An 18,468-nucleotide genomic window follows, 5' to 3' on the forward strand; every position below is an offset into this window, starting at 1 on the left:
ATATGAAACTGCCAGGGTATTGAAGTGAGATAAGACTAGCTAAAGAGAGGATTTTCCCAGTTGTGACAGAACAGTGATAGGCACCATCTACTGCTGTATTTATTCTGTGTGACTTGTCTAAACAGCAGCACAATCCAAAGGGTAGACTGAGCTGCCCGGAAGTTGTGGAAATATAAACATGTCAATCAGAAGTCAGCAGGAGCAAGTTAACCATTTATAATATTTACAACACCATGGAGAAATAGACACATCATAAAGTTGAAAACAGGGTCAGGGTTCAGTCTGACACAATGGCCGAAATTTTCTAGGTGGTCACGCCCTGCTGTCACTGCAAGAATGGAGAATTTGGCGTTCAGCTAAATCTGTGTTCATTGCAGCAGGATTGGAGAATCCAGCTGCGGCTGAGGTTGAAGCATCTAGCCCAATATTCTTCAAACCTGACAGGATTGTATTTGGTCTCCTGAAGCTAGTCTCAGTAACAGTGACCAGGAAACAAACTTGTCATATAAACCCAACTGGTTTACCAATGTCAATTTTGAGAAGGAAATCTGTGCTTACCTGGTCTAGCCTTTATGTGGCTCTGAAATGGCCTTGCAAGCCACTCAATTGTGTCAAATCACTACAAAAAGACTCTTTTCAACACGTGGGGTCCAGAATCACTCAGAGTAAAACACTCCTTTAATGGTATTCTAATGGTTGCCTTGTTCTAGAGCAAATTGCCACTACATCAGATCTGTGCTATGCATTATACTCCACGCTGGCTGGAATGCAACAAACCATCAGGCTTCCAAGGGAGTCTAAATCACTGTTTGATGACTCTACTAAAAGCAACTGAAGATCCTTTAAAATAGTGTGTAAAATAGGTGCTTCAGAATGTAGTTTAGAGTTGGATGGACGAAGCATTAAGGTCAGAAAATGGGGCTGATATTGCAATGATGTTGTGTGATTTCAATTTGAGTCTATTCTGGCAAGGCAAATGCTAAGTGCTGAGCTGCCAATCCCAAAGGGAAATTTGAAACAGCTGCCAGAACAATTTTGCAATTTATGTATTAAGAAATTTTCCAAAATTAGCAAGTAACTTCTCAGACCAATCGTAATGATTTTATTTTAAAGTGCAACATTTATTGAAATAAAGAAAATTTTAAAAATACACTTAAACACAAGAACACCTTGACGTAGTTAACAAACGGATTTGACTTAAATAACTCAGAGCTAAACTCCCTTTAAATGGCAACCGCCCTTATAGGTTTACTAATCTATAAAATTCCAGTAATCTTACCATACAATGCCCTTTGGTCTTAGCATGTTCTCTGAGGGCGACAGCAAATTGGCTCACCAGGTCTGGCCTTGGCCACACTATTGTCTTCTTTTTGGTCTTATCAGCCACCATCTTTACACGGTCTCCCCCTTTGATTGCACTCTCTATTTTCTCCTACAATCCTTTAGAAGTTCACTTTTCCCAGAATGATAGCCTTTTTCTACTTTATAGCCACTACATTTTAAAAGTAAACTTACCACATCTTTCCCCATCTATTTACACTCTTCAAATTATATGTGCCCTTTTGAAATGCAATAGCCAATGAACCATCTTTCCTCTTTGCCCTTACAGAATCATAGAATCCCTACAGTGCAAAAGGAGCCCATTTGACCCATTGAGTCAGCACTGACCACAGTCCCACCCAGGTCCTATCCCCAGTAACCCCATACATTTACTCTAGCTAGTCCCCTGGCACTAATGGGCAATTTAGCATGACCAATCCACCTAACCCACACATCTTTGGACTGTGGGAGGAAACCAGAGCACTGAAGAAACCCATGCAAACACAGGAAGAACGTGCAAACACCACACAGACAGTGACCCAAGCCGGAAATTGAACCTGGGTCCCTGGCGCTGTGAAGCAGCAATGCTAATCACTGTGCCACCATGCTGTCAATATATAAATTCTTCTGTAAGTTCTCCCAGCACCCTCAGCTCATCAACATATCAAACTGCTTACTTTAACGTTTTCTTACTGATGTTTCTATCTCAAATCCCATTAAACCAGTCACATCCCCATTAGCTTATTTTCCAGTATAGACAACATGACAGTGATATCAGAAAAACAAAAAATATTAAAATTCCTTTTTCCTGACAAGTGTATTTAGTTGGATTCTCCAGCCTTCTTGCATTATCCCTCCAGGAAATCAAACAAGTTGAAAAATTTGGTGGCACGATGCAACAGTAGTTAGCTCTGATACCTCACAGCGCCAGGGACCTGGGTTCAATTCCTGGCTTGGATCACTCTCTGTGCAAAGTCTGCACATTGTCCCCATGTCTGCCTGGGTTTCCTCAAGATGCTCCAGTTTCCTCCCACAGTCCGAAAGACATTCAGGTTCAGTGCATTGCCATGCTAAATGCTCCCTCAATGTAGCCAAACAGGTGCCGGAGTATGGCAACTAGGGGATTTTCACAGTAACTTCATTGCAGTATTAATGTTAAACCTACTTGTGACACTAATAAATAAACTTTAATCTTTTAAACTTTCCCATTTTGAAACACATACATAAAGAGACCAAGATCAACCCCAGTATATTTAATAGATTTCATCCTTTGCGCTGAATTCAGTCAATTCCAATGAATTATTTCAAATTGGATCCTGATCTTTATTGTCCAAGTATCCTCCCATATTTGTCATGGAAATATTGACATTTAAATATGAGGGTCTATGAAGAATAGTACTTTTGTTAGCTCACTGGATGAGTATATTATCCATTGGAGTCACTATGACTCTTAATGGCACCAGAACTACATAATCTAGGCTGACGATGCAGTACACTATGAGGGAGTGCTGTGCTAGCAAAGTAACCACCCTGATATTAAACCTTAACCACCCTATGTCTGTTTCTGTCATTCAGGTAGATGTTAAAGGTTCCATGGCACAAGCTGAATAAGAGAAAGGCACTCTCCTGGTATCAGAGATGTTCCTTTCTTCAAACAAAGACAAAGGAGTCAAGGGTTATGTGGGACAGCCAGGGAGTTGCAACCATAATCAGATCAGCCACTAAATAGGACAGCAGGCTCAATGGGCAGAATGGCCTGATCCTATTCTGATCAAATGAAACAATAACAGTCACCCATTACAGTGCCTCTTTGTGGCGACTAGGGGATTTTCACAGTAAGTTCATTGCAGTGTAAATGTAAGCTTACTTGTGACACTAATAATTAACTTCCTCTAGGGCCTCAACATCCTCACCCTCATTGAGCTCATCCCTCTCAGTGTCCTCCTCACTGGAGGAGTTGTGCAAACTCCTTCAACTCTCCATCTGGTAACTCATCCCCCTTTGGAGTGCCAGGTTGTGTAGAGCTCAGCAAAGCACAATGATGCAGGACGCCCTCTGGGAAGAGTACTGGAGAATGCTGTCTGATTGGTCCAGCCATCTGAAACACATCTACAACATGTCAATAGTCTGTTCAATCAAGGAGCGTGTCGCAGAATAAGTTGTGCCTCTCCTCTGAAGCACTTTGTGATTGTGAATGGCAGATAAATTAAATGCAATGATTACCTTTTAGGGATCCTGGCAATGCATGATCCTGTAACGTAAAGTTTATTTATTAGTCACAAGTAAGGCTTACATTAACACTGCAATGAAGTTACTGTGAAATTCCCCAAGTTGCCACAGTCCGGCAATGTTCGGGTCAATGCACCTAACCAGCACATCTTTCAGACTGTGGGAGGAAATTGGAGCACCTGGAGGAAACTCACACAGACACAGGGAGAACGTACAACCTCCACTCAGGCAGTGACCCAAGCCAGGAATCGAACCCAGGTCCCAGGCGCTGTGAGGCAGCAGTGCTAACCACTGTGCCACCATTATATTTTTTATTTAGGATGGCCAATCCACTTAACCTGGACTGTAGGAGGAAACTGGAGCACCCGGAGGAAACGCACTCAAACACAGGGAGAATGCACAGACTTCACACAGACAGTGACCCAAGGCTGGAATCAAACCTGAGTCCCTAACCACTGTGATTAGAGCTTAGTGAGTACAGCTACACCTTACAGCCTCAGTCAGGACACAGTCAGGCTACCTCGTTTGGAGTAGGCTAGAGCCCATTCTTGCACCAATGTAATAACTGTAATTGTTGAGGTGCGTAAAGCCTGAACCTCTCAGCTTCAGTGTATAGGGTTGTAGCATTTTGTGTTTGTACTTTAGCCGTGACCTCTTCACAGTTGGATCCTTCTGAGTTTTGCATGTTCCAATGAGAAGGAGAAATGGTCATTCAAATTCAATCTACATTTGATCCCAAGCTGCAATAGATTCTTACAAAAATGTATAGCATGAGTTAAGGTGCCCAAATCCTTCAATTAGCATTTGACTATTGCTAGCACAGCTGAGCCTTGCCTCCCATATCGTGAAGCTGAAAATATAAGGTGCTTTTTCAATTGGCCCACAAATGCAGTAACTAACTCCTCCCACACATGCTCAGACCACTCCCCTGGCAATTTCTTTCCAAGGTTATTTTTCAACTGCGCATGCCATTGGCTATGGAAATTGAGGTGCTCGACTTCTACTATGAGACTTGCTTCTAATTGCCACCCACATCAGTTACATCCAGTCTGATCCAAGGGGGGCTAATTAGCCACTGGCGTGGCTATTAGATTTGGAATGGGGGTGTGATTCTGGCAAGTTTTTTTTTAACCAGCATTTGGTTCTTGACATATCACATGGGCAATCTGCAGAAAATTACAATCCATTATCACACCAGCAATCATAGAATCCCTACAGTGCAGAATGAGGCCATTTGGCCCATCAAGTCGGCATCAACCACAATCCCACCCAGGCCTTATTCCCGTAACCCCATGTATTTACTCCGCTAATCCTCCTGACACTAAGTGTCAATCTAGCATGGCCAATTCACCTGCACATCTTTGGAGTGTGGGAAGAAACCAGAGCGCCCGGAGGAAACCCATGCAGACACTGGGAGAATGTGCAAACTCCACACAGACAGTGACCCGTGGCTGGAATTGAACCTGGGTCCCTGGCACTGTGAGTCAGCAGTGCTAACTACTGTGTCACCGTGTTGCCCAACACTGGCAGTACCAGAAAATTCTTCCCCTAGAGTGGGACAGGAAGGCACTAATTGTCTGTCAACGATGAAGATCCTTGTGGGGAATAGTAATAAACAAATGAAATTAAGTCTCTTTATCTGACTGCATGAAGCATTCACAATAAAAAAGATGAGCTAGTGGCACAAATGGAGACAGATTGTTTAGAACTAATCACCATTACAAACATTACAGCTACCTGGTGACCAAGTTAAGAAATAAATGTTCTAGGATATACAACGGAGTGGTGGTTCGGGGCGGTGGGGGTGGGGGTCATTTTCCAGCCTCCCTGCAGTGTGTTTCTTGTAGTGGGAGGTGGTGCATTACTTGGTGGCATCAGGATCCTCTTGTTCCACTGTTGTCAAAGGGACTTCCCATTGTCTGCACCCTATGGTCTCCAGGCTCAGGAAAGGCAAAGGAAGAGGGGTATCCTTGATAGTAAAGGATGATAAAAGGACTTTAGTGAGAAAGATCTTGGCTAAGAAGATCAAGATGTAGAATCAGCATGAATGGAGATTACAAATAGCAAGTCAGGAAACATTAGAAAGAGTAGTTTATAGCCCCCACTAAGAGTAGTAAGAGTTGGACAGAGCATTAGCCAGGAAATGTTGAAATGTATAACAATGGCAATGTAATAATTTTGGGGGACTTTAATCTTCATATAGACAGGACCAATCAAATTGGCAAGGATGGTCTAGAAGACAAATCTGTTGTAAGATCTTTTACAAGTATATAAAAAAGGAGCAGAGACAGGAGAAATTATCGTGGGGAATGAGGAAGTGACAGAGGTCTTGAACAAATATTTTGTGTTTATCTGTCTTCACAGTAGGAGATAGTTTGTATATCAGAAATATACATTAATTTAGGTGCTAAAAAGAATGAGGAAGTTAAGGTAATTAATATCAGTAGACAAAAAGTACTGGAGAAACTTAAGGGACTAAAATTTGACAAATCTCCATGTTCTTATGGCCTACATCCTGGGTTCTAAAAGAGACAGCTGCAGAGATAGTGGGTGGAGCTTTGCACTCTGTGCACAGAGTGTGGGCTGAACACTCCAGCTTACGGCTGAGTTTTCCCTTCAGTTGTCTGGCACTTTCTGCACAGAACATCTGGGGATATGGTTTATGCCATCATGCAGGTGGCCTGAGGCCTGTTCCAGCTGGCTCCACCAGCTCCACTGAGATCTGGATGCCCTTTTTGAAAGGGCACCCCAATCTGTGATACAACAGGCAATACAATTGTATTACCGAAATAGACCTTGGTATACAGACTGCAGCAACAGAGTGAAGCCTCACTTTCAACTGCTCACCAACACATGGGCCAAGATTTTAACTCCCTCAAAACTTACTCACTTGCAGAGTTAAAATCAGGTTGATGATTTCATAATCAAAAGATGCTGCTTAGAAACTGGGTGATGATAATGTTATGGGTGAGCTACTTAACTGCTTTGGAATGTCCCTGTAGGTCCATCTGGCAAAGTGCAAAGATCACATCTGCTGTTACACGATAAAAGAATTTAAGGTCAGCACTTTCTCTTTAACCAAACTGCATAATAATTGAGGGCTTGGTGCTTTTATGTTCTTGATAACTATAAACTATTTTTTTTAACCTGCTCTCTTCCCTCTCTATTCAATCCAGTTTCTCTCTCAATCCATTCCTGCCATTTTCACTTCTTTCTCTCTACTTCTCTCTTGCTGTACTTTCTTTTTTCACTCTTTACCTGTTTTGCAATCCCTCTGTTCCTCTCTCTTGTTCCTTTTTAACTTCCTACCTCTTCTTTTTCCCTATCTATCTGTTCCTTCAAATCTCTGCACATACACCTCTATCTCTATCCATTCCTCTCACCATCCATTCCTGTTGTCTATCAAGTCCTTTCTTACTCTGTACCTGTTTCTTTTTCTCTTGATCTGCTGTTTCATCTCTCTACCCATTCCTCCCCACCTCTATTTGTTGTTTCAGTCTACCCATTCCTCTCTAACATTCACCTTTCTCTCTACTATTCCTTTCTCTCTCTATCCTTTCCACTTTCTCCCTCGTCTGCTTCAATTTTCTTGCTTTATCATTAGATCATTAGAACATATGGAGCAGGAATAGGCCATCTGGCCCCTGAAGCCTGCTCCGCCATCCAATAAGATCATGGCTGATCTTTTCGTGGACTCAATTCCATTTACCCACCTGCTCAACATAGCCCTTAATTCCTTTACTGTTCAAAAAATTATCTATCCTTGCTGAAAAACATTCAATGAAGTAGCCTCAACTGTGTCACTGAGCAGGGAATTCCACAGATTCACAACACTTTGTGTGAAGAAGTTCCTCAATTCAATTTTAGATCTGATCCTCCTTATTTTGAGGCCATGCCCCCTAGTTTTAGTTTCACCTGTCAGTCGAAACAACCTCTGCTTCTATCTTATCTATTCCCTTCATAATCTTATATGTTTCTAGAAGACCTTATCTCATTCTTCTGTATTCCAATGAGTATAGCCCCAGTCTACTCAGTCTGTCCTCATAAGCCAACCCCCTCAACTCCGGAGTCAACCTAATGAATCTCCTCTGTACCCCCTCCAGTGCCAGTATATCCTTTCTCAAGTAAGGAGATCAAAATTGTATGCAGTACTCCAAGTGTGGCCTCACCAGCACCTTATACAGCTGCAATAACCTCGCTACTCTTAATCTCCATCCCTCTAACAATGAAGGACAAAATTCTATTTGCCTTCTTAATTACCTGCTGCACCTGCAAACCAAGTTTTGTGACTCATGCACCAGGACACCCAGGCCCCTCTGTATAGCAGCATGCAGCAATGTTTTCCCATTTAAATAATAGTCCATTTTGCTGTTATTTTATCAAAATGGATGACCTCACATTTACCAACATTGTACTCCATCTGGCAGACCCTTGCACACTCAGTTCGACTATCTATATCCCTCTGCAGACTCTCAGCATCCTCTGCACACTTTGCTCTACCACTCATCGTGGTGTCATCTGTGAATTTTGACATACTACACTCAGTCCACAACTCCAAATCATCTATGTAAATCATAAACAATTGCAATCCCAACACTGATCCCTGAGGCACACCACTAGTCATTGATCGCCAACCAGAAAAACACCCATTTACCCCCACTCTTTGCTCTCTGTCCTCTTTTCCTATCCTCTCCATTTTCTCTTTTTAATCATTCCTCTTTTTCTCTCAGATCATGCTCTCTCTCAATAAGGTGGATTTTCTGATAGACAGTGTCCAAACTCTGAGTATGAAGTAGGCAGTAATTGTTAGGGAGCTTGGTGAACACTGGGTCATGCTACATTTCTGTTGATTTTATGTAAAGCCCAATTTTACAGTCGTGGTTTTAATCACTTGCCAGCTTGTGAAAATATGCAAATGAGATCAAAAAAGCTTCATGATCTTCTATTGATGCCTCAGGGTGCCACAGTGGTTAGCACTGTTGCCTCACAGCACCAGGAACCTTGGTTTGATTCCTGGCGTGGGTCAATGTCTGTGCAGAGTCTGCACGTTCTCCCTGTGTCTGCATGGGTCTCCAGGTGCCCCAGTCTCCTCCCACAGTATGAAAAACAAGCTGGTTAAGTGCACTGGCTATGCTACATTCTCCCCAGTATACCCAAGCAGGCGCTGGAGTGTAACAACTAGGGGATAAGCCTACCTATGACTGTAATAAATAAACTTAATACTTAAACTTTGCTTGCTCACCTGAGCAATGCAATCATTGACTCCATGAATAATTGCCAACAGCATGAGATGGTTCTGCAATTTTGTAAGTTGTGTTGAAGGGGATTACAAATGTTTCCATGTAGCCCTCTGTGCCCCTCCCTACATGAATAGAAAAGGTTTCCATTTTTTCAAAATGCAGAGCCTTTGTGGCTCTCAACACTAGATTTGTACACAGAACATACTTCACAGAGCCTCTGTTTACAACAGATCAGCATCTAATAAAAGACTAGTCTCAGGGTTGTTCCGAGGCAGTCAAGGGCCACTCCGCCTACTGGTGGCTCACATCAGCCTTTAGCTTTCTGTCTAACCAAGGGCTTGTATTCTGTCTAGACTGGGACTAAAAGACAAAAGTATTAATAATAACAGTACACAGATTTACAATTATTTACAAAAGAAGCAAATATGATGTTAGAAAAACATTTTCACACAATGAGTGGTTTGGGTTTGGTGCGCACTGCCTGGAAGTGTGGCAGAGACAGGTTCAATCGAGGCGTTCACAAGGGCATTAGATGATTACTTTGTAAGAAAGCAAATTTTATCAGATTCTTATGCTTTTAAAAACATCTCTTTATCGTAAGATAAAATGGAAGGAGCCATGCAATAACTGCCCAGCAACAGGCTGGATGACCTGGTTACCATGAGGACAATGGACCCAGGCTGAAAGGTAAGGTGCAAAATGTTCACAACTGAAAACAAAGAGTAACCAGGCTAACTGTTGGTAGATTTCGGGTCTCTCAGAGAGACAAAAGACTGCAGCTAGTGCGGTCAGCAAAGAGAACCAGACTGTGAACTATCAAGCAGAATGCCGAGGGAAGATGATCTCAGGCTGAAGAGATATATCATGTAACAATCTAAGGAATTCTGAAGTTTTGCCCTTGCAAGGCTGGGAAGAAAAATTGCTGGCATGGATCATACTCCCATAGTCCCAGTCTAGATAGAAGACAAGCCCATGGTTAGACAGAAAGCTAAAGGCTGACGTGAGCCATCAGTAGGCGGAGTGGCCCTTGATCTGTTGTAAACAGAGGCTCTGTGAAGTATGTTCTGAGTACAAATCTAGTGTTGAGAGCCACAAAGACGCTGCATTTTGAGAAAATAGAAACTTTTTCTATTCATGTAGTTCGTGGTTTGAAAATGCTCTGAAAATTGAGGGAAGAGCCTTTTGGTGGTCACTCAAAATTACGACTTGGCAAAATGGGGAGATATGAATCCATTAGAAGCTGGCAGTGGCTGTGGATTGTTTCTTATAAAGACTTTAATGATGTAGAGAGTGTATGTATGCAGCATTCAGCTATGTATTAAAGCATTAATAATGATTAATGCTCCTGTATTTTAAGAGTATCAGTTGCTACTAGGTAGTGTTCAGTCAAAGTTGCTTGTTACAATAAACATTCTTAAAGCTTGAAATCCCACCAATTTCTTTAATTGGTCAGAGGGAATTTGAATCTCTTGTTTAAAATTATCAGTCTCAAGCTATTGTAACAATGTCTAACACTATAGATTAGAGATAGGTGGACTTAGTCCACGAATGGACAGTGTTTTCTATCTTACGTGCTGAATTAAGATTCAGTGTAAACTATAATCTGTTTGTTCACATATTATTGGCAGAAATTTCCTTAGAATTTCTGTCACTCCACTGCTGTACACTCACCAAAAGTCCCCCATTGGTGTGTAAATAAGGATTCCATCACATTTACATTAAGGAAACTGGAGCAACTCTAAGGAACTTCTGGGCCTGACTCTAAAATAACTTAGACTGCCGGTCTGTATTTGACTTTGTCTCACTGGAGTAATCATCAGTCTGCCTTTAGGAAGCTAGAAGTAAAGAGCAGCATGAAAGTAAAAAGTGCCACTGCAGTTGTATTGAGGTGAGACTGCATCTGAGGTATTATGGGCATTTTTGGTCTCCTTATCTAAGGGAGGATACACTTGCCATCATGGGAGTGCAATGAAGTTTAAGCAGACTGATATCTAGGATTGCAGGATGATCCTTTGAGGAGATATTGAGGAGACTGGGCCTATTTTCTTCAGAGTTTAGGAGATAAAGAGGTGACCTCATCTAGAAAATTCTTTCAGGGCTTGAAAGGGTAGATGCAGGGAGGATGTTTTCCCGTGGCTGGGAAAAAGGATTGAGATTTATTTTTCAGAAGGAGAGCAGGCAATTTAACACAACTGCTGTTCTAGCCCTGAAAAACCTTTGACCAGAAATTGGTTTGTAGCAAGCCTGGATGTGAACCCAATGACAAATACATTGAAACACAGGCAGGAAAACCACACAAAATTGATCTTTTTACTTAACCGAGGTAAGACCACCATGCTTAGGACACTTTTTACAAGTCAACAGTAAGTGTGCAAATTGCAGTGAGGAGGAAAGTCACTAGCAGAATAACTCCTGTTACAGTGAGGGTCACTGATTGACAGTATACCTCCCATTATGGTGAGGCCCACAGACGAGCTGACAGTATATCTCCTGTTAGTGAGGGCCACTGGCTGGCTGACAGACAATATACTCTACTATTGTGAGGGTCACTGACTAATGGTATAACTCCTATTATGATGAGGATTATTGATTGACAGTATGCCTCCTATTCAAGCAAAAATTGCTGGCTGACAGTATACCTACTATTCCAGTGAGGATCACTGGCTGACAGTATACCTACTATTCCAGTCAGGGGTACTGATTGACAGAATACCTCCTATTCCAATGAGGATCACTGACTGACAGTATACCTCCTATTCCAGTGAGGTCACTGGCTGACAGTATGCCTCCAATTTTGGAGGAATCGACTTTGGTTGATATTACCAGGACTCGAGAACTGTCCAGCAGTAATACACTTAGAATATTGGAGAAGTTTCACATTAAAATATCACAATACAATGGTGAGGCCCACAGACCCCCACTGACAGTATTCCTCCTATTCCAGTGAGGGTCACTGGCTGACAGTATGCCTCCCATTCTACTATGGTTGATATCACCCAGACTTGAGCAGTGTCCAGCAGTAATTCACTTACAATACTGGAGAAGTTTCACACTGAAATGTCACAATGATACAATTAACTCCCATTTAAGTTTGATTTAATGGGATTGCTAGTTTATCAAATTTGACTTATAACAGATATTATTGAACAAATGTACTTTGTAAGCCCTGGCACTCAATGAGCTAGAACCCAAGCAAATCACAACAGAAAATGTTACTTCTTCAAAGATATTTTTTCCATGAATTTCCAAGCTAAGATTCCAGGAAAAACTTGACTGAGCAGTTTAGTTGGATGTCCAGCTCGTCAGCACATGCTGGCCATGTGGAGCTGTTCTTTCAGAAATAGGTTCCATGAAAGTGAAGCCTGTTGTGTCACCCTGGGGCAATCACTCACTAGACTGTTTCCATGGCAATGCAAACACACCATTCATAATAACAGGGTCCTGAGGAAAACGTTGAACTTTTTCCAATATTTTTAACTGGAGTCCAGTTCTGATCCTTGCCTCTCTTTAGAGTTGGAAGCTATCCAGGATCAACTTGCCTGAGAAACTCTTTTGTCAGTATGAAGTCTCACAACCCCAGGTTAAAGTCCAACAGGTTTATTTGGTAGCAAAAGCCACTAGCTTTTGGGCCTCTGACCCTTTGTCAGGTGAGTGGAGAGTTATGATCACAAACAGGAGATATAAAGACACACATTCAGTTTACAGAATACTGATTTTTACAGCTAATCAAGTATTAAAGGTGCAAACAATGTGAGTGGAGATAGCATTAAGCATAGATTACAGAGATGTGTATTATCTCCAGACAGGACAGTGAGATTTTGCAAGCCCAGGCAACTCATGGGTGTTACAAATAGTGTGACATGAACCCAAGATCCCAGTTGAGGCCGTCCTCGTATGCAAAACTTGGCTATCAGTTTCTGCTCAGCGATTCTGCGTTGTCGTGTGTCATGAAGGCTGCCTTGGAGAACGCTTACCCAAAGATCACAGGCCGAATGCCCATGACCGTTGAAGTGTTCACCAACAGGAAGAGAACAGTCTTGCCTGGTGATTGTCAAGCGGTGTTCATTCATCCGTTGATATACCTCAACAATCACCAGGCAAGACTGTTCTCTTCCTGTTGGTGAACACTTCAGCAGTCACGGGCATTTGGCCTCTGATCTTTGGGAAACGTTCTCCAAGATGGCCTTCACGACACATGACAGCGCAGAGTCGCTGAGCAGAAACTGATAGCCAAGTTCTGCACATATAAAGACGGCCTCAACGGGATCTTGGGTTCATGTCACACTATTTGTAACCCCCATGACTTGCCTGGGCTTGCAAAATCTCGCTTACTGTCCTGGCTAGAGACAAAACACATCTCTCTAACCTATGCTTAATGCTATCTCTACTCACATTGTCTGCATCTTTAATACTTGAATAGCTGTAAAAACTCGCATTCTAATCAGTATTCTGTAATTGTGTGTCTTTACATCCCCTGTTTGTGATCAGAACTCTCCACTCACCTGACGAAGGGTCAGAGGCCCAAAAGCTAGTGGCTTTTGCTACCAAATAAACCTGTTGGACTTTAACCTGGGGTTGTGAGACTTCTTACTGTGTTTACCCCAGTCCAACGCCGGCATCTCCACATCAAAACTCTTTTCTCACCAGGAAGAGATGCAAAACTGGAAATTGGAATTAAAATTAAAATAACATTGAAAATGGACAGGTTTGTCGGCATCTTCTGGTACTGGACAACACCAGTGCAGGTTGGCCCATTCATCAGAATTAAAACTGGGTGGATGACAGTAATATATGAGACAAATGTTGTTCCCTATTGACACCCTGAGGCCTTATCAATGACCAATACTTTGCCCATCAGAGTTGGCCCTGTTAGAGTAAGAAGCTCAAGATCAGCATTACTGAAAGTTAGCTAGTCATCTCATCCAGATGGAATGGATCCTCAGTTGCTGAAAGAAGCAGGGGTATTCCACATTCTTTCAGTCCTCATTGGATACAATAGTTGTGCCAGAGGACTGGAGGATTTCAAATGTTATACTGTATTTCACAATAGGGATGAGAAATAAATCAGGAAATTTTAGGCCAGACAATCTAACGTTGGTGGTCTTGAAATGTTAACTCTATTTTTCTCTCCATAGATGTCTACCAGACCTGTTGAACTTTTCCAGCGCTTCTCAGTATTTATTTCAGAGATTTTAAATCATTGTGGGAAGATGCAGAGGGGAGATTAGAAGAATTATTCTCACTCAGAGAATTATCAGGATCCGAAACTCCACCTGAAAGGTGTTCAAGCATAATTACATAATTAATTTTGAAAGGAAATTTAAAAATTCTCTTCTTGCTATCATCTCCCAACCTAAGGATTCACGGACCATCTTCACAGGAATCCCTGTAAAAAAACAGGAGCGGCATTAGTCTTATCTCACTCCAGCTGCAATATCTGACAATTGGAAAGCCATGGCAGAGTGCAGCACAGACTTTCACTGATCCAGCTTTGCAAAGCAGTGGGTAGTGTACCCATCCATACTCATTCTTAAGATCCAGCAATGTATCCCACATGCAGACAATCCCAGCCAGAAAGCTCCAAGTCCCCGAGCACAGAAACACAAAAACACTTTAAACCAGCAGTTGCCTTGATTTGCTCCTCTTCACTTCTGCACTGTAACTCTCTTTTGTACTCCTTCTTCACCCTCAGCACCTGTGTATCTGTTAGGCTGTTTGGCAGAGTGATGTTAGTGTCTTGGGTTTGTTCAGGAGCGATTACGGAGACATTCTGCAAGGTGACCAAGGCTGGGAACTGAATATTCGAACCTACTCGATATTTAGGAAGGCAGGCAAAAAGGGAAAGGAGGTGGAGTGGCATTGTTAGTTAACGATGAAAACAGTGCAATGGTGAGACAGGATATTGGCTGAGAAAATCTAGATATAGAATCAGTCTGGTGTGCTAAGAAAAACCAACGGGTGGAAAACATTAGTGGGGATTGTCTATGTGCCTCCAAGCAGTAGTAGTAAAGTAGGGAAGAATGTTAAACATAACAAGAGTACTACAGAAATCATAGGTGATTTTAATCTACATATAGATTGTGAAAATAAATTTAGCAATAATTAATTCTGTGACAGATGAATTCCTGGAGTGTGTATTCAATAGTTTTAAAGACCAGGATGTTAAGGAACCAATGAGGGAACATGCTATCCTAGTTTTGGTATTATGTAATGAGAAGGCGTTAATTAATAATCTGGTTGTGTGATGTCCTTTAGGTAACAGTGACCATAACATGATCGAATTCTTTGTTAGGATGGAAAGTCAAGAAGTTCAATCGGAAACTAGGGTCCTAAATCTAAACAAAGGGAAGCTGAAGGTATGAGGCATGGGTTAGAACATAAGAACATAAGAAATAGGAGCAGGAGTAGGCCATCTAGCCCCTCGAGCCTGCCCCGCCATTCAGTAAGATCATGGCTGATCTATCGTGGCTCAGTTCCACATTCCCGCCCTCTCCCCATAACCCTTAATCCCCTCTCTTATCAAAAACCCATCAACCCGCGTCTTAAAAATATTTAGCGAGGTAGCCTCCACCACTTCAATGGGCAGAGAATTCCAGAGATTCACCACCCTTTGAGTGAAGAAGTTCCTCCTCAACTCCGTTCTAAACCGCCCCCTCTTTATCTTGAGGCTGTGCCCCCTAGTCCTACTATCCTTTCTGAGTGGGAAGAGTCTCTCCACCTCTATCCTATCCATCCCATTCATCATCTTATACGTCTCAATGAGATCTCCCCTCATTCTTCTAAACTCTAACGAGTACAAGCCTAGTTTATTCAAAGGCATGACAATGGACAGGCAATCGCAAACGTTTAAGGAATATATGCATTGCAACAGCTATACGTTCTATTCTGGTGGAAAAACACAAGAAAAACAGCCTAATCATGGCTTAATAAAATTAAGGATAGTATTATTATAGGAGTCCTATAAAGTTGCTGGAAAAGTAGCAAGCCTGACTGACAATTAGGAGCAGTTACAAATTCAGCCAAGGAGGTCAATGAAAATGACTGTTAGGGGAAAATGGAGTATGAAAGTAAACTTGCAAATAACACAAAAGCTGATTGTAAGAGCTTCTGTTAGTATATTAAAAAGGAGAACTTATAATAGAGAACAAAGAAATGGCAGAGCAATTAAACAACCACTTTCGTTCTGTCATCATAGGGGAAGACACAAATAACTTGCCAGAAATGCTAAGGAACCAAGGGTCTAGGAAAGGGGGAATGAAGGAAATTAGTAATATTAAAAAAAAGTACTGGAGAAAGTAATGGGACTGAAAACCAATAAATCCCCAGGGTCTGATAACCTACATCCTAGGCTACTAAAGGAGGTGGCTATGAAAATAGTGAATGTGTTGGTTGTCACCTTCCAAAATTTTGTATATTGTAGAACAATATTCCAAGCAGATTGGAGGGTGGCAAATATTAGGAAAGAAAGCAGGGAGAAAACAACCAACTTCTATAGATGCATGATAAAAAGCATTCTTTCTGGTTGTATTACAGCTTGGTATGGCTCCTGCTCTGCCCAAGACCACAAGAAACTACAAAAGGTCATGAATGTAGCCCAATCCACCAAGCAATCCAGCCTCCCATCTACTGATTCTATCTATACTTCCCGCTGCCTCAGCAAAGCAGCCAACATAATTAAGGACACACTCTGAACATTCTCTCTTCCACCTCCTGTCAGAAAAAAAAACAAAAGTCTGAGGTTACATACCAACCAACTCAAGCACAGGTTCTTCCCTGCTGCCATCAGACTTTTGAACGGACCTACCTTGTATTAAGTTAATCTTTCTCTGACCCTAGCTATGACTGTAACACTACATTCTGCACTCTCTCATTTTCTTTTTTATGGATGATATGTCTGTATAGCACGCAAGAAGCAATACTTTTCACTGTATACTGATACATGTGACAATAATAAATCAAATCAAAAAACAGGGAACACAGACCAGTTGGCCTAACATCAGTAGGAGGAAAAATGCTAGAGTCTATTTAAAGGATGCCATAACAAAATACATGCCTTAGAAAATACAACAGGATTAGATAGTCAACATGGATTTGAGAAAGAAAAATCACATTTAAGTAATCTACTGGAGGTTTGAAGAACATAACTAGTATAGATAAAGGTGAACCATTGGACGTGATCTATTTAGATTTTCAGAAAACTTTTGATGAAGTCCCACATAAGGGGTGAGTATGCAAAATTAAAGTGCATAGGATTGAGGGTAATATGTTGCCATGAATTGAGAATTGGACAAAAAATCAGAAAGTACGAATAAATGGGTCTTTTTTGAAGTGGCAGGTGGTGACTAGTGGAGTCCTACAGGGATCAGTGTTTGGGCCTCAGCTATTCGCAATATATATAAATGATTTGGATAAGGGAACTAAAAGTAATATTTCTAAGTCAGGGAGAGAGGGATGGTACAGATTTGGCAGGTGAAAGGAATGCCAAACAACGTGGTGGCTTGCAAGCATAGAAGGACTGATGGCATTTGTTTTGAGTGAATGATGAGAAGGGTTCTGAAAGGGCGACCACAGTATCTCAAAAAAGGGAACTTCACCATCTAGAATGGGGGTCAACAATGGAAGTTGGGTGATGTTGAGGAAGAAGAAGTGGGTCTCTGGATGAGGTAAGCTCAGAGGAATTTAGTGATGGATTTGAAGCTAGAATGATTTAACCTTTAAGTTTATTTATTGGTGCCACAAGAAGACATATATTAACACTGCAATGAAGTTACTGTGAAAATTCCCTTGCTAACTTGATAGTTATGGGGAAAGAGGTAGCAACAAAGGTGGCTAAACAGAGGGTCTTTATCTTGGTGTCAAAGCAATTCACAAGATTCATTTGTTTATTGTCAGCGGTAAGAACCAAGAAGGCAAAAAGGAGTTTAAGAGGCGGAACTGGAGTAACATGAGATGTTCTTGGGCTATTTCAGCTGTTTAAAAGGCTCTTTATGGTCGAGACTGCTGCATCATTGAATAACTTGCCACGCACACAGTTACCACAGCTGCGGGAAAAGGTTGAATTGTGGGCAAGTGTTAAGTAGCATGCTGAGCAATGCTCAGCTAACCGTCAGCACTGTTGCGATATTGACTTCCAGCCTACCAGATTTAATTATATCTGACATTAATCCTGGTGACTTGGTCAGTAAATGCTTGCAGCCATTCACATGCATCCCCTTTAAGTATTTGGTCTTTGCAGACTCTCATTCCCAACATACAGCCATTATAATCTGAACCGACCGCACTAATTCCCATTTTACACTCATTTTCACAAGACCTGAATGCATTGATCTCAGTGAATTAATAAAACAGCTGAACGCTGTCAAAGGCACAGCATGAAAATGTTGTGCTTATCCATTTTAGTTCTGCTTGGATCAGGAATTCCACAGAAACAAAGTGAATGTGAAGGAATTTAGTGGAGTGGAATTTTAGGCAAGGATAAAACTGCGCACTGGTTTGAATGCTCCTTCCACTCACCTCGATCCATTCCATCGGGTCACGGATCTCGGAGTCCTGCAGCGTTCCAGCTTTGTGGGCAGCAGCTCCTGCTCCCGGCTTTCTGTTTCTCCTGAGTCATCGATGGTTTGGGAAGGCTAGCTATGTGATCAGAGTTCCCTGTGGGGACAGCGGTCTGGTCCCTGCT

General features: G+C 41.8%; 1 protein-coding gene across 3 annotated transcripts in view; it reads right to left on the reverse strand.

The window, feature by feature from the left end:
• Positions 1-18,468, reverse strand: part of LOC145340854 (unconventional myosin-VIIa-like) — a 183,212-nt gene extending 164,744 nt beyond the window's left edge. For all 3 annotated transcript variants that reach the window (XM_080185314.1, XM_080185315.1, XM_080185313.1), the window contains exon 1: positions 18,303-18,468. In XM_080185314.1, the coding sequence (XP_080041440.1) occupies positions 18,303-18,317 (15 nt within the window). In that variant the 5' untranslated portion in view covers positions 18,318-18,468. The remainder of the gene's footprint in view (positions 1-18,302) is intronic.

The sequence above is a fragment of the Carcharhinus amblyrhynchos genome, chromosome 3, assembly GCF_965287045.1.
Source record: "Carcharhinus amblyrhynchos chromosome 3, sCarAmb.v2.hapA, whole genome shotgun sequence".
NCBI classification, from domain to species: domain Eukaryota; kingdom Metazoa; phylum Chordata; class Chondrichthyes; order Carcharhiniformes; family Carcharhinidae; genus Carcharhinus; species Carcharhinus amblyrhynchos.